This window comes from Lampris incognitus, chromosome 13 (genome assembly GCF_029633865.1).
Source record: "Lampris incognitus isolate fLamInc1 chromosome 13, fLamInc1.hap2, whole genome shotgun sequence".
Taxonomy (NCBI): domain Eukaryota; kingdom Metazoa; phylum Chordata; class Actinopteri; order Lampriformes; family Lampridae; genus Lampris; species Lampris incognitus.
In genome coordinates this window covers 13,055,370-13,072,633 of record NC_079223.1, presented here as the reverse complement: position 1 = coordinate 13,072,633, position 17,264 = coordinate 13,055,370, and the positions used below count along the sequence as shown (strand labels likewise).

Here is a 17,264-nt window from a genome sequence, read left to right as displayed (position 1 = left end):
TCCCCCCCTCCCCCGCGTGTGCTAAAGCGCCAACAGAGTCGTGCAGATTGAATTGAACCAGCCTGCAACCTGCTAAGAAGGCAATATGGTTGCAAAGCAGACGTCGCTTCGTCACTTCGCCTCACGCCCTCTTCAAAATAAAAGTCCGACGCGCAACGTTAAGTGGAGTTTCGTCGTCTACGTTTCAATATAATGTCCCGCGTTTGCACTGTGCATGCATTTTTTTTTTTTTTTTTTTTGAGGATAACAGTGTCAGAACACCTGAGTACATACTGAACAAACTCCAAATCTGAGCCCTCCTGAATATCTTTGTTATGACTTGGAAGGTATTAGCAGCAGCTGGTGTTCGGAACAGCTGCGCTCATTCGCCTTGAATGGATGACGTGGATGACTTTGTCTTGTACTCCATTCATCTGGTTTGAAGCTTGCCACAATGCAGCTAATAAATTACTCCGGCCACAGTAGCTTGCAGCAAAAGCATGTTTGCGCTTAAATATATGTGTTTAAACACTTCAACTGCAAAAGTGCCAGGTCAAGATAAAGACAAAGTTTAGCAGATTCACGTTACACAATCCCTCAAGCAAGCAGTATGAACAAGCTGCCTGGGCAGTGAAGTCTTGCATCGTGACTGTTTGATATGTAAATGATTACACAAACATGATATGTCTGTGCGATTTTACGACCAGAAAGGTGTGTAACTGCTTGGTTGGAACCAAGACCTGCACCCACACCGGCCCTTTCCGGATCATGTTGCCCATCCCCGATGGCTTCTTATGCATGTAACGCCGATGTGCTTGGGCCAGCCAAACAGCGCCATCTACTGGTAAGAGTTTGTAGTTTTTGAGGGGCTGCGCCTTTGACTTTTTTTTTAAATTTCGTGTCATTAAACAGTAAAAATGTCAATTCACCGTGTGAAACGTGCTCCTTGGGATATAGTTTTGCATGCTTAGTAAAACAGTGTAATATTTAGTGCGTAAAAAATCAAATTGTAGAAAACATGAGCCTTTTAAAAAAAATTATCCTTGAAATTAAAACATTGATGACTCCGTTGATGTGCAACAAGGTGAGATGACACGTTAATTGAATACTTTTTTTCGTGGTGATAATTATTTCATAAAATTACAGAGCTCATAGGGGGGGCATTTACAAATACTGGCACTTAAGACAAAATCCACCCCTCAACTTTTCGTGCTTTGATTGACTTTCCACTCGATTACTGTTTAAATTGCCCTGGTACTGGGATGTAGGCCAAGTAAGCTTCAGCTAACCAGATATCCTGCAGTGTTTTTCAATCGCTAACACACTAAAGTGACATTCAGAGGAACCTCAGCTCAACTCTCCCAAACTCTAAATACATTTTCTGCTTTGCATCCAATTTGCAATTCAACATGACATTTTGCAACACACTGCACACGGTTCAAGAATCTGACATGAAGTCACTTGTTTGCCAGTTCAAACCACTGCCATTCAAAATGCCACACCCATGCACCAATTAGCCAATAGACGGGCCACCTGGCCAAACGACGTCATTGCTTGATTGTCGACTCATCAATCAGGATGTAACCACAATACAAATACCACAGGCCAGTACCTTTTTTACAACACTGGGAGCAAACAGGCACGGTGGTGCAGTGGTTAGTGCGGCCGCCTCACAGCAAGAAGGTCCTGGGTTCGAGCCCCGGGGTAGTCCAACCTTGAGGGTCGTCACCTGTCTGGAGTTTGCATGTTCTCCCCGAGTCTGTGTGGGTTTCCTCCGGCTGCTCCGGTTTCCTCCCACAGTCCGAGTACATGCAGGCCGTACTAAACTGCCCCTAGGTGTGAATGTGTGGGCCCTGTGATGGACTGGCGGCCTGTCCAGGTTCCCCACCTGCCGCCCAATTACTCCTGGGATGGGATAAGCGGTTTGGATAATGGATGGATGGATGGATGGAGGCAAACATAGCAGCGAGAGGAAGGGGTGGGGGGAGACGAGGATGGAGGATAGAGAAGAGGACAAGGAAGAAGATAACTTTCAGATGAAATCAGGGCAACATTAATTGAGCATGTTATAACCACGAGTTGACGATGAGAGAGGCTGGACAGAGCTCAAACCAACTTGAGCTGATTTCCTGTTGTCTCTGTCATCCAAACACTCAGACTTGAGGACAGCTATGCACATACATATGTACAGTATACAGTATGCATTCACTCTGATTCAGTACTCCACAAATTACTGTATACATCAGTTGTTGTGTGACACCTATTTACTTCATGAATGACCACTGACCAATCATTATATTTTTTTCATCCATCCATTATCCGAACGGCTCATCCTGCTCTCGAATTGACTCAATTTTATTATGTCAAGCATGAAAGAAATTTATCTAGATCCACGTGTATTTTCAAATTGAGTGCACTTATTATTTTTTAGTCATTTCCGATTAATTATATTTATAATATACCTCAACTACTTGGAGTAGGATAGATTCTAATGTAAGCGAGCATATTTCCGCCTGCTGCGGGATTCGATCCTGAGTTCACTATGCCACAAGGCGACGTCGCTAACCGCTCGACTAAAGGGGGCCAACCCCTAAAGTACCCCCCCAAAGTCAAGGTGCGTTGGGCGCTAAATACTGTAGCTAAACACCATTTCTACAGCACCAGCATGGGCATAAGACAAACCCTTAATTCAGTGGTTCTCAACCTTTTTGGGGCCCTGGACCCCCTGCGTATTTTTGATCTACCCTGAGGACCCCTCCACCTGATCTTGGGGGAGGGGGGTTGCAATTTGATAGAAACAGTAGAAACTGCATTTTAAATTGCATTATAGCATTTATTCACTCTTTGGGGCAAAAATAAGAGCTTTCAGTTGTAACTTAGATATAGTTAACAAAACAGAATTCTTATGCAGTAACTTTCAGATATATGTAACAAAACAGAATATGTATTCAGTAACTTTCAGATATATGTAACAACAGAATTTTTATGCAGTAACTTTTAACAATGCAAACGGGAGCGCGATCTCTTATTAAAATACAATAAATTACACTTGTGAAACAGATGTAATTAGAGAAAAAAGTCCTGTTACCCTTTATAGTTTAGGTAAAGGTCTCAGTCACATTTGAGTAAAATAATCCTATTTCTATAAACGTCATAGGATCTTTTTTTTAAAGATATTTTATTTTCACGGACCCCTTGCAATTACACCACGGACCACTAGGGGTCCGCGGACCCCCGGTTGAGAAACACTGCCTTAATTCACCATACATTAAACGTGAGAGCGACCAGAACATTAAGTTAGCTTAAATTCATGTTATAACGTTACTTAAGTTAACATTACTATAACGTACACAACTAGCTAACGTTAAGCTAGCAGCTGTAACGTTAGCTAACATTGATTTATCAAAACACACAACAGATAGCAATAGCTCACAACTATTTTTTTCTATCAAAATTGTTTTAAAGAGTAAAGACAACCTTGTTTACGTGAAAATATAAAATACCCATGGTAATAAATGTCTTACTTACCGAAAATGCAGAGCCTTGGATATGCCTACGACACTCAAGCAGCCACCAACCGGAATCCTCAAGCGAAACACAAAAAACCGCCTTCACGGCAAAGTGGCGGCACGTGTCTGCACATGCGCAGACAGGACAGTATGTGGCGGTTAAACTGCGCATATCGTCACCTTCTTAAAATAATGGCCTAAGGCATATTTTCAAGTTTTTCAAAAAACAGAATAAACTGAAACAAATACAGAATATATTATATTTCTTAATCACTTCACAGCGTTATTTATATGTCAATAGTCACATATTGTCATAACCCTTTTGTGTGGAATGATTAAGAAATATCATTGTAAACTACTAATAAGACACGTTAGCCCCTAGTTAACGGGTCTGACCCTTTAGCCGGGCGGTTAGTGACGACGCCTTGTGGTGCATTACACGCCGTATCAAATCCCGCACCGGGCAAGAAAATAACCGGTTACATCATATATTCTATATTTGTTTCAGTTTATTCTGTTTTTTGAAAAACTTGAAAATATGACTTAGGCTATTATTTTAAGAAGGTGACGATATATTTTTTTAATTACTTTTAACTGAGTGGAATTAACTTGTTTTAAGCGAGCGCAGTGCATTTTGAAATTAATTTTTAAAAATAAATAGGAATAACTAACACATTAGAATCTATAAAATAAGCTAGGTTAAAACGTGTAACATTTACCAGGGGTCAGAATCAGTTTTGTTTTGTTTTTTTTCTTCCAGTGTACCTTCCACCCTACTCTCCGTCGTCCAGTCCGGGAGTTCTGTTCAGCATGGCGGTGCAAGGTGTATGACGTCAGCCCTGTGTGTGCATGCCTCCTCTGCAGGCAACGGGAGAGGTGTGTGATGATACTGATGTGATGATACTGATGTGATGATGCTGATGTGATGATGCTGATGTGGGCGCTATCCAGGGCGGGATGTGACCCTCAAGGAGCTTCTTTCGATGCCTTGCCAGGGAAAACAGTGCCTGTGATGTTGATAAGGTGCTGTGGCCAGACCCAGCTAAGCGGTGAGATGAAGCCCAAGTATTTTTTATTTTTTTTTTCTGTATATTTTTCCTGAAAGTTTTCTGTTTACTGTACTGGATAGAGGAGATGTGTTTTGTTCACACAACTGTAATGTATACTGTATGTGCTGTGCATATGTTGCACTGGTTTGTTGTGGAGAAAAATAAAAAGGTTGTCTTTCAACAGTATATTTGTGTCTCTGCACATATTTCTGTAGACTTGAACAATTCTCTACACACAGAACTATTTTATTATGACAAAGCCCACCAAAGATGAAAATGCTTTTGATTGGGCACAACAGTGTGTGTAGATGGTTGGACAAAATCTGGTAATATTAATTAAGTTTGTGCAAAACTTTGATCTTGATGTGTTAATGTAGTTTTGAATGCAGTGCTTCATTTTTGCAGGATATATGAGGTGTTTGGCACTTTGAGTGTGTGGTTTTGTTAACTGTGTTAAGTGTTTTGACAAAATTAGCCCTGTTTTCAAAAACGTGTTAGCAAGTGAAAAATGATACCAATTTTGGATAAGGTTCAAAAGTAACCACTAGAGGGCACTGCACCCCCGGGTTTTTTTCGTGTGCATGGAAACCGGAAGCACGCCATCCACACCAGTGACTGACCCTGGCTGTATCAACCTTTAAATTCATATTGGAGACCAAATTATATGGATTTATCATATTAGCTGTATTATTTATCTGGTATTATTTAATGTATATATTTTAATTCGCTTTCTTATTTTCAAGAATGTTAATTGTAGATGGGTTTTTTTCGTTTGTTATTTTTGATTTGTCTTACTCAGACACAGCCCAAATGTTTTATATCATGGTTGAGCTGCGTTGTTGTTTGTAAAGATATTGTTTAATAAAGGAAAAAAAAATCCACACCAGTGATTCCAAATCCCACTGCTGGTTTTCCGTTTTGCAGTTAGTTTCACTGCCCTGTTGAGTCAGGTACTCCGGCCTTTTAATCAGGAGCTGTGTTCCAGTTGTTCATACGACACACAAACAGCATGCACATTTTAGAATGTATGATGCTAGTATGCAGATTTATTGTGTAAAATGTATAGTCTGCTAAATAGACGAAGACATTAAGAATGGAGTATATGGTCACTGAAGTGTGCATTTTTGAGCATTCTGATCGTTTAGTCCATATAGATACATAAATACACAGGACATAGACAGACACACTGATCCGTATGTGTCCGTGTCTATGCACTACACCAGGGGTCGGCAACCTTTCGGACGTCCCGCGCCACTTCACAAAGTTACAACAAAAATCATAGGCCTGAGTGCCAGTTCATTTTCATAATGAGCATTTACCTGTTTATTTACTTACTGCTGCTGCTTGTCTCCCCGTCTAGATTCCACATGCCAAAAGATCTGCGACACACACACACACACACACACACACACACACACACACACACACACACACCATCATCATCCTCAGCGGTCACTCGGGGACGAGTATGACCATCCTCCCTCTGGGTCCTCAGGTGGGCGTAGAGCCTGATCCTGGGGCCGCATAATGGGAGGACGCCAGCGTGTGACAGCTTATTACGTGGAGTGGCTGATGTGCCTGCAGCCACCACACGGTCCTTGGCAGGGGGTGGCCAGAGTCCAAGGGCATGGAGAACCAAGAGGATTGGGGACCACCCTCTGTTGCAGCCTTCATCCGCCTTCACTGCCGTTGTGACCTGGAGACATCTTCCACCAGTTCTGCTGTTGAGGTTTTGTTGGATCGTGCTTCATCTGGAATCCCCCCCCCCCTTGATCTAGCCGCCTTGGGTGACCCTACCCAAGGCCAAGCTCCGGACAGCATAGCTCTTGGGATCATTGGTATACACACACTTCTCCACCACAGCAAGTTGGTGATCCAGGAGAAGGGAGCCTATATGCTTAAGTAAGCCGGAGGTAACATGGGGATTCAAACCGGCAATCCCTGCGTTGGTAGGCAACGGCATAGACCCCCCACGCCACCCGGACACCCAATCTTATTATTTTCAACCTTAAACCCCACCCTAACCGTATCTTGATTGAATGTTAAGCCCCAGGTGACATGGCATGCAAATAGGAGTCCAAATAGTCAGCAAATTCAAGTGTATTTTAGAGCAGTTTGACAGTGAAAATGTCTTTAACGTAGGACACCCTTGGTGACACATACCTCATGTGTATGAGCCAAAGCAACTGATTCGTTCGTGGCAAAGTTCTTCTGGTGTTACGAAGGGTCACCTCCGCCTGAATGCGAGAACGTCGAGTAGGCCTCAGTGCGTGGCGTGTACTGCATTTTACATAACTCTACTGAATACTATACCCCAACAGTATGCAGGGCCATCCATCCATTATCCAAACCGCTTAACCTGCTCTCAGGGTCACGGGGATGCTGGAGCCCATCTCAGCAGTCGCTGGCTGGCAGGCGGGGAGACACCCTGGACAGGCCGCCAGGCCATCACACAGGACCCGCCCGCCCACACGCACACACGCACGCACACGCACACGCACACGCATTCACACCTAGGGACAATTTAGTATGGCCAATTCACCTGACCTACATGTCTTTGGACTGTGGGAGGAAACCGGAGCACCCGGAGGAAACCCACGCAGACACGGGGAGAACATGCAAACTCCACACAGCGGACGACCCGGGACCACCCCCAAGGTTGGACTACCCCGGGGTTTGAACACAGGACCTTCTTGCTGTGAGGCGACCGCGCTAACCACTGCACCACCGTGCCGCCCAGTATGCACTGCTTCAGTTGTAAATAGTGTGCCAACAATTCAGCCATTGCTAGGGTTTTGTCAGACCTGGACCAGCAGATGAAGGTAATTAACTACCTGGCAGACTAGAAAACCAGCAGTAGCTTGCTGGTAGTACCTGAGGACCTGATTGAGAATCACTGCTCCACACCATTTCCCAAGAACAAACAAAAAAAAAAAGATTGTTCGAGTTTTGGTTGCATGATATGCATGACTGTGAAACACCTTTATTGATGAAAGACAACCTGGAGACAACAGTACAGTGTTAGACGTAGACCTGGCACAGACAGAAGTGCTTCCGATTCATTATCGGAGCAACTGGAGCACATTTCGACAATTAGACTTTCAGAAAGGCAGCCAGAGGAGCTGATCAAAAACTATCACAACTAGAAAAGCAGATCTGAAACCAGCGCAAGAAATCTGAGTACAAATAATTCAACGAGTTAAAACCACCACCACCGGCATTAAGAATGCATTGGCTTGTGCATCCTCGGTGGCTGGGTTCAAAAGTTAAAACAATTACAACAGATCAATCGTACCATTACGTATTTGATGTGATGTGTCATAACATGTCAGCGTACCAAATACAGTATATTCAACAAAATTCTAGAATCATAAAACTTAGCCTAAAGTTAAAATAGTATCTGTTAGCTTATAAAATGTTATTTGTGAGATAGCCAAAAAATCATCCTATGGCACATACTAAATAAATAGCCACACACACTACTCCCAGTTTTAAAAAAGACAATTTCAAGGTTCAGACCATGTATAACTGTAAAATTAAAACATCACAGATATTCATAATCATTGTAAATTAACTCTCACTTTTACACAACTGACATGTTAAGTTTGTGGTTCTTCTTATTGCCAGATCCAGAATAAATCATTTGAACACATCATTATGCTTGTGCCATGCTTGTTTTGGCCGGTCTAAAAAAAAAAAAAAAAAAAAAAAAACAGCAAGAAAAGTACCTTTTGAACAAAAACAATATTCTTTTAGCCCAACTTAGAGATGGAAGTAAGTAGGAGAAGTTTACATTCAAAATCTATGAAATGGCATTTAAACAAACAATAATTCTCCTCACTATATGGATTCAGTATCGACCACTTTTATCATTAAGAGTCCTGGATCCAAAAACCACAAACTCCTCCGTTTGGCAGCGTCCTTCATGTCATGGGTTACATGTATTTTAGGTCTACACAACAAAGTCAGATTATTGGACTCATTTACAACAATGTGGATGTTGGGTGGGCATAAGCCAAAAGTGGAGCTGAAATAATTTTTGGACACAGCAATAAAGTCGTTTCTATATGATCCGGTACCCATCTGTAAGTGGTTTGCCTTGCCAAATTGTGAGTTAATTCTGTCATTTGTAGGCCTTGTTTGACGTGCACGGAAAGTATAGGGGTTACTGAGTTTGTCTATTAGCAAACACCGTCCACCAGTTTATTAGCGTGACACAAGGCTCTCTGACGTCACCAAAGTGCCTCATAATGATGAATCACTAAAATAAGCAGATCTGTGGAACGACGACGCGATCGTCGTTTTTGAACCAGCCTGCTTTTATTTAGTGAGCAACCGGCTGACGAAACTTAAGATCTTTGACTGGACTAGATGACTTCCGAGTCACTCAAGCTGGGTCATCCTTAAATAGCAAGCTTGTTCCAATCCATTTGGCCCGAGTCTGAACATCCACCCTTCACTATACAGGTAGTCCCCGGGTTACGAACGCCCCATTTACGAACGCTCGTATTTACGAACCGGCCTCCGTAAAGCTTATTATATAAAAAAAACCCAAACAATCGACTTATACACAATGAATGGTTCGTACTAACGAACGGACGGACTACTTTGCGCGACGCTCAAAACACTGCGCGTTTTCGGTGGTTCGTCGGGCACGAGGGAGACCAACGCCACGCCGTCGTCGCCATGTTTAGCCGCATCATGTAAAGGTGGTTGTGTGCGTCGTGTTTTCAGTTACATTTTTCGCGTATTTACCTTCGTGATCGTGGCTTCAAGGCGTAAATCTGGTGCAAGGGACGGCGACGCGTGGAAGAAAGGGAAAACGATCACGATAGAAAGGAAAGCGGAAATAATGAAGCGTTCAGAGCGAGGTGAAACGCTCTTGTTGTTTCTTCGCTTACCCGGGGAGGCGGGGCCCCGGGCGGGGAGGCGGGGCCCCGGGCGGGGAGGCGGGGCCCCGGGCGGGGAGGCGGGGCCCGAGGCGGGGCCCCGGGCGGGGAGGCGGGGCCCCGGGCGGGGAGGCGGGGCCCCGGGCTGGCTCTCGTTTCTGGCGTCACACGACCGGCCTCCGCCGGTCCAGTGGCAGGTGGGTTGTTTGAAACGTAACAACTTTTTCTTTAATCAAAGAAAAAGTTGGATCAGATCATCTGGATAAAACGTCGGACATTGATCTTCTTACCTGGGTTATTGAGCAAGCATTAAGACATGTTTCTGTAATGTCTTTATACCTACACACTCTCTCTCTCTCTCTCTCTCTCTCTCAATTATAAATACTGCACTGTAGTCACATTATTATTACTGCATTATTATGTTTATGATGTTTTAGGTCAAATATTGTAACGATCACGGCTGAATCGGCTCGGTAGCCCTTGGCTAACGGGTCGCACCCTTTAGTCGACTGGTTAACGTTGTCGGCCGCGGTGTGGGAGATACGGGTTCGCGTCCCGGCTGTGGCGGTTCCCGGGCTACCCCCCCGAATTCACTATAATATTGTAGCGTGTTCAGGTTCACCAGGAGGTATAAAGTGTTAGTTTTACATAGTTGGGGGAGACGTTTTACTGTTGCCACGTCACAGGTTAGTGGGTCGAGTCTTTGGAGAGAGAGATTTTTTGGATTTGATTTTGATATACTCTATTGATCCCCGTAGAGAAATTCCTCCCTGCATTGAACCCATCCTGGCTGTGTAGCTAGGAGCAGTGGGCAGCCGCCGTGCAGCACCCGGGGACCAGCTCCAGTTCGTCTTGCCATGCCTCAGTCAGGGGCACAGACAGGAGTACTGACCCTAACATGTCTTTTTGATGGTGGGGGAAACCGGAGCACCCGGAGAAACCCCACCGCAGACACGGGGAGAACATGCTGACTCCACACAGAGGACGACCTGGGATGACCCCCAATGTTGGACAACCCCAGGGTTCGAACCCAGGACTTTCTTGCTGTGAGGTGACAGCGCTAACCCCAGCGACACTGTGCCGCCCACCAAGAGACGACCTGTGAGTTGGGTTTAATTGTGGTCTATACTACCGTGGCTGTGGCCGACAACAGCCGTGAATAAAGCAACACTCAGCTGTAAGTTTTGAAGTGTGTGTGTTACTATATACTAAGACAAACATTTGACTAATTGATGTTTTTTATACCTATACACACACACTCTCAGTTATAAATACTGTACTGTAGTTACATTTATTATTATTACTGCATTATTATATTTATGATGTCCATACATCCATTATCAGAGCCACTTATCCTGCTCTCAGGGTCACGGGGATGCTGGAGCCCTATCTCAGCAGTCATTGGGCAGCAGGCGGGGAGACACCCTGGACAGGCTGCTAGGCCATCACACAGGGCCCACACCCACACACACACACACACACACACACACACACACACACACACACACACACACACACACACACACACACACACACACACACACACATAACTAGGGACAATTTAGTACGGCCGATCACCTGACCTACATATCTTTTGGACTGTGGGAGGAAACCGGAGCACCCGGAGGAAACCCACACAGACACGGGGAGAACATGCAAACTCCACACAGAGGACGACCTGGGACGACCCCAGGGTTGGACTACCCCGGGGCTCGAACCCAGAACCTTTTTGCTGTGAGGCGACCGCACTAACTACTGCGCCACCGTGCCACCCTATTTATGATGTTTTAGGTAAAATATATACTATACACTGAGACAAACATTTGACTAATTGACGCTAGATGTGAGCTGTAGGTAACTGTTCCGGCTTACATAAAAATTCGACATAAGAACGGACTCAAAAACAGAACTCATTCGTAACCCGGGGACCACCTGTACATGAGTAAATGGAGTGTGCATAGCTTCATCAAATATTCCTATTTATGTCCTCATCCCATGCCTGTGAACGGAAACTCCTAAACTGACACAGAATGTGTTTACTTGCAAACATCTTATTTCCTATTAATAATTAAATTACTTAAGTAAGACCACCATGAGCCGGTATGTCACTAATTAAACGGGCTTCTCGAGGCCAGTGTCTAAAATTGGGATGAAGGGTTAATGTTTCACGTTGTCTGTTTACAGACAACAAACAGGACTCTGGGCGCAGGTTGTAAAACACAAGTTCAATCCAAAGAGAAAATTGTTCCCTTTTGGACTGGATGTGAATTTGGATCCTCTCACTGAAACGGGGCCTTGGCCACCCAGACCTGTTTCAAAGTACCTACAGCGGCTCTACGTGCACCTACACACGTGTGTACGTAGCGCTCCTGACAAGGTCGCGCAGGGGGCCCATTTCTTCATAAGTGAAATGACCGGTGGACTGGCGGGGTGAACGTAGGCTGAGTCAACACAGTATCCGAAACCATCGGCGTCATGACGTCTGTAAAAAAGCAATAAGGGGCAGGTGGAGTAGAGAGGATTTTTTTTTTGGACAGCGCTCACGGGACCGACTTTATGGCCACCGGGGTCGCTGCCACTGCTTCTGTTTGGTGCACGACGAGTGGCGAGGTCTACTCGCCGGCCTGGGCGTTGGTGATCGCCTCCACTCGCACCTCCGCCAGCTCCTGCTCCCGCGTCTCCCGCAGCTGCTGTTTCTTCATCTCCTGCTGGTTAATGTGATGGAGGATGCCTGCGCCCAGAGCGTCACCCTCCACATTCACCACCGTGGTTGTGCGGTCTCTGCATGCACACGCACAACAACGACACATGCATGTACACATACATGTACAGTCATGCATATGCACCATCAAACACACAATCACACAAACACATAAAGACCAAAGGGCACATCAGTTAATTGAGTCAACCCCCCCCCCCCCTTTTTTTCTCCCCAACTGTATCAGGCCAATTCCCTCTGCCCATCCGGGGAGGGCTGCAGACCACCACATGCCTCCTCCGATACATGTGGAGTCACCAGCCGCTTCTTTTCACCTGACAGTGAGGAGTTTCACCAGGGAGATGTAGCGCGTGGGAGGATCATGCTATTCCCCCCCAGTTACCCCTCCCCCACCGAACAGGTGCCCCGACCGACCAGAGGAGGAGCTAGTGCAGCGACCAGGATACCCAAATCTGACTTCCCACCCACAGACACGGCCAATTGTGTCTGTAGGGACGCCCGACCAAGCCGGAGGCAACACGGGGATTCAAACCGGGATCTCCATGTTGGTAGGCACCGGAATAAACTGCTACCGTACCCGGGTGCCCATTTGAGTCTACTTATGTAGCATGGCTGACAATTCAGATTTATTTTGATGGTCAATTTTCACCCCGACATTCAATATCCTTTTAAAAACAAACAATATCATGAGTCAGTTGTGTGTTTGGGAAAATCTGGTATTGTAGGTCAGGATGTGATGTGGTCCTTATCATTTACATAGCTCTGTGTGTGTGTGTGTGTGTGTGTGTGTGTGTGTGTGTGTGTGTGTGTGTGTGTGTGTATTTCTGTACATTCCCCAACGATCGTTTACAATACTTTACTCACACAATCCAGTCAACAGCCAGCATGAGGGACAGGTCGTTGGTCGGCAGGCCGATGGCCTCCAGGATGATGGCGATGGTGATGATGCCCCCGGCCGGGATACCAGCCGCACCCACGCTGGATGCCGTGGCCGTCACTCTGTAGACATTTAGTTCAAGGATACGCCGTGGTTAATGTGTATGACTGTGTAAAATGGATTCTCAATCTGGGTTTTGGACTCAACACGCCAAAGTGACAGAAGGAATCAATAATCCTGATAACCATGTTACCAGTAAGCTGGACTATATCAACCAAAGATAATTCCCCCCAATTGTATCCGGCCAATTACACCCTCCCGGTTTCTGCTCCACCCCCTCTGCCGATCCGGGGGGGGGGGGCTGCAGACACCCCTCCTCCGATACATGTGGAGTCGCCAGCCGCTTTCTTTTCACCTGACAGTGAGGAGTTTTGCCAGGGGGACGTAGCGCCTGGGAGGATCACGCTATTCCCCCCTCCCCACTGAACAGGCGCCCCGACCGACCAGAGGAGGCGCCAGTGCAGCGACCAGGACACATACCCACATCCAGACACGGCCAATTGTGTCTGTACGGACGCCCGACCAAGCTGGAGGTAACACGGGGATTCGAACCTGCGATCCCCGTGTTGATAGGCAACGGAATAGACCGCCACGCCACCCGGATGTCCCAAAAATATTTACAGTCTTAATAATGGATTCATCTCTGATGAGGCCAGCTAAAAACTGCAGGGGAAAAAAAGATGTACCTTTTTTCTAGTGCAGCAGTTAAAGTGTAACTCGTGTCATGCATGCATAAAAACATGATCGCAGCCCGCATGGTTTCATACTTGCAGAATTTCCTTTTCCACATGGAGGGGCTCAGAGTGTAACAGGAAATACACAAACTCACTGATGATTCTTTAAAATCATCACAGCGCCGCATGTGAAGTCCACAATGAAAAATTATGGTCGTAGTCAAAGAGACAAACAGGAAGGCAGTAATAGAAGAGGTTTATCTGGTCCTCTGTTTAATCCCCGTTGGGCAGACTAAACCCTGTCAGAACCGGATTGAGTTTCTAATTCAACACAAACATTCTGCTGCCGACTACAAGGACAGCTCTGTCTTGGCCTTCCCAGTGTGTGTGTGTGTGTGTGTGATGGTGTCTCTCTGTGCCGTCTGGGTATATTGTGAGTGGTGGGTGGGTCATTATGGAGAAGTCAATATGTTGTGGCTCTCAGCGTGTGAGGACACGGGTCACGTTCTGCCAGTGTAAATCGAGTCCGCCGAGGTCGAACCTCCACATTCCCATAAGATCCACCAACCAAAGGTCATGGAAATGGGAATTAAAACCCGTTTGTTATCCAGTTTTCCTGGAATTGTCTCGTAACGGTCCACGGTGCAGCCAGTGGATGCGGCCGCCTGGCTTCCAGCCAGCTGGCTCCCACCGCTTTCAGTGAAGAATGACAGCAATGCATCGAGACAATACCAAGACACTGGATTCCTGTTAGACGGCACAAAGGGATAAACACGATGCTTCAAAGTGCAAAGATCAACTGATGCTCAATGCAGCAAAATGCCGCAACAACTTGAATGACAGCATCTCAGTTTGTAATTAGAGTTAACTAACCCTTAAGTGAAATTAACAATTAACACCCTTGCAACCGAAGCTACAGACACCCATTCTGACTGTCATTTCAAGGCCGTCCAGCGGTCTTGGTCAGCGGTTTCCAGAAACCAGGATATACAGTAGAGACAAATGTTTTTAAAATGTATTTTTCAAAATACTTTCTTTCTTTTTTTTTGCATTAGTTCACTTGTTTGTTTTGTTTTGGGGTTTTTTTTTGTGGATCCCCCCCCCCCCCCCATTTTTCTCCCCAATTGCACTTGGCCAATTACCCCACTCCTCCGAGCCGTCCCAGTCGCTGCTCCACCCCCTCTGCTGATCCGGGGAGGGCTGCAGACTACCACATGCCTCCTTCGATACATGTGGAGTCGCCAGCCGCTTCTTTTCACCTGACAGTAAGGAGTTTCACCAGGGGTGTGTAGCATGTAGGGGGGATCACACTATTCCCCCTAGTTCCCCCTCCCCCCAAACAGGCGGCCGGACCGACCACAGGAGGCGCTAGTGTAGCCACTGGGACACATACCCACATCTGGCTTCCCACCCGCAGACACTGCCAGTGTTTGTAGGGACGCCCGACCAAGCCGGAGGCAACACAGGGATTCGAACCGGCGATCCCCGTGTTGGTAGGCAACGGAATAGATCGCTACGCTACCCACATGCCCTCACTTGTTTGTTTTGAGGTGAGGTATTACGCTCAGTGCTCCAGACTTTTGTCTTTCATTAATGTTTTGATGTCATAGAGGCACGTCACCCTTTGGCGGTATTTTTGTCTGCCTATCTTCACTCACAGGATGGTGAAGATCTGCCCGGCGTTGAGCTCGGCGTTGTTGAGCTGAGCTATGAACACGGCAGCGACGCACTGGAAGATGGCTGCCCCGTCCATGTTGACAGTGGCCCCGATGGGCAGAATGAAGCGGCTGATACGTTTGTCCACGCCGTTATTCTCCTCAACACACTTGATCATGGAGGGGAGAGTCGCTGAGCTGGTGGAGAGAGAGAGAGAGACAGCGAGAGAGAGAGAGAGAGAGAGAGAGAGAGAGAGAGAGAGAGAGAGAGAGAGAGAGAGAGAGAGAGAGAGAGAGAGAGAGAGAGAGAGAGAGAGAGAGAGAGAGAGATTCAACAAACTCATAAAATCTGAATTTACAAGGGTCCTGATTCTCATTTGCTGGTGCTAAGGAAGGAAGGTAGGAAAGATTTAAGGGGGCAGTTTTTCAGAGGTGGGACCAAGTCATTGTTTTTCAAGTCACAAGTAAGCCTCAAGTCTTGTCACTTGAGTCCCAAGTCAAGTCTCAAGTCCTAAGCTTTGAGTTTCGAGTGCGGAACAAGTCATTATGCGCCCTTCATCAAATGTAATGCCATTTCAAAATGTTTACAGTAGAGTTATAGTTAATGTGCTACATTTACTCTCATCATGAAAGCTTTTTAAAATGTGTATTTATCAGGGATTGATTCAAGTTGGATCTGTAATTACAGAAATGAAGAGTTATCAAGTGTTTCGGGTCAAAAGGCTCAAGTCCAAGTCAGTTCACGAGTCATCGATGTTAATGTGGAGTTGCAAGTCTTTTTCAGGTTTGTCAAGTCAAGTGTAAAGTCATCAAATATGTGACCTGAGCTTGATTCCGGTCCAACTCATGTGACCCGAGGGTTGCCGGTTTGATCCTCGGCTCCTCCGTGCAAAAATGTGGCGGTGCAACTGAGAGAGGCAACTAGCCACTAACGGTCCCGATGAGCTGGTTGTCACCTTGCAGGGTCGACACCTCTATCAGTGTATGACTGTGTGTGTGTGGGTGAATGTGAGGCGCTGATTAATTGAGTGGCTGTTGCAGCTAGAAACACGCTGTATAAAATGCAGTCCATTTACCTCTGCAGATCTGGTTATTTCCTTTGAGGCCGAAAACAAACTAGTGGCTGGTGCATTTTTATCTTTTTTATCTTTTGCATTTTTATCTTTTGCAAAAGACATCCTGAACCTCAACTGGATTTCCAGGATAAATAAAGGTTAAATAGAAGAAAATACAAACCGTGCCTGCAGGGGAAAGTGAAGTGTTTGTTTTTTGTCTACCAGGATATCACACCTTAACTAATCTAATTACCATTCGTTTGCTGATTCGATTAATCTTAACCTCAGTCTTAACACTTCGAGGTGTTTGCCATCACTCATGCAATACAAATGTGTGTATTCAAAGTGCCATGAGAAAAGAAAAAGAAGAAAGAAAGCCACTTTATTTTGTCATTGTACAGTTGTGCGGTTACAATGAAATGTGTTCTTTGCATTTAACCCATCCTGTTGTATAGGAGCAGCGGGCAGCTGCAGCGCCCGGGGACCAACTCCACTTCTTCTTTCCATTGCCTTGCTCAGGGGCACTGACAGGAGTATTAACCCTAACATGCATGTCTTTTTGATGGTGGGAGGAAACCGGAGCACCCGGAGGAGACCCACACAGACATGGTGAGAACATGCAAATCCACACAGAAAGGACCTGGGGCGGCCTGGGGTTCAAACCCAGGACCTTCTTGCTGTGAGGCAACAGTGCTAACCACTGGGCCACCGTGCCGCCCCAGAATGCTGTTTTGTGACAGCATAGTACCTTCGATCTAAGACGGGTGAAAGTGGCTTTGTGATGTGTAGATTTCTGTC

The 17,264-nt window shown here is 45.9% G+C and overlaps 1 protein-coding gene across 1 annotated transcript in view; it reads right to left on the bottom strand.

The window, feature by feature from the left end:
• Positions 1-10,999: 10,999 nt before the first annotated feature.
• slc1a4 (solute carrier family 1 member 4) overlaps positions 11,000-17,264 on the bottom strand; it is a 38,863-nt gene continuing 32,598 nt past the window's right edge. Inside the window, exons 6-8 of the mRNA XM_056291584.1 lie at positions 15,415-15,609; positions 13,010-13,144; positions 11,000-12,207 (exon numbers count right to left, since the gene is read on the bottom strand). Of these exons, the coding sequence (XP_056147559.1) occupies positions 12,039-12,207; positions 13,010-13,144; positions 15,415-15,609 (499 nt within the window). The 3' untranslated portion in view covers positions 11,000-12,038. The remainder of the gene's footprint in view (positions 12,208-13,009; positions 13,145-15,414; positions 15,610-17,264) is intronic.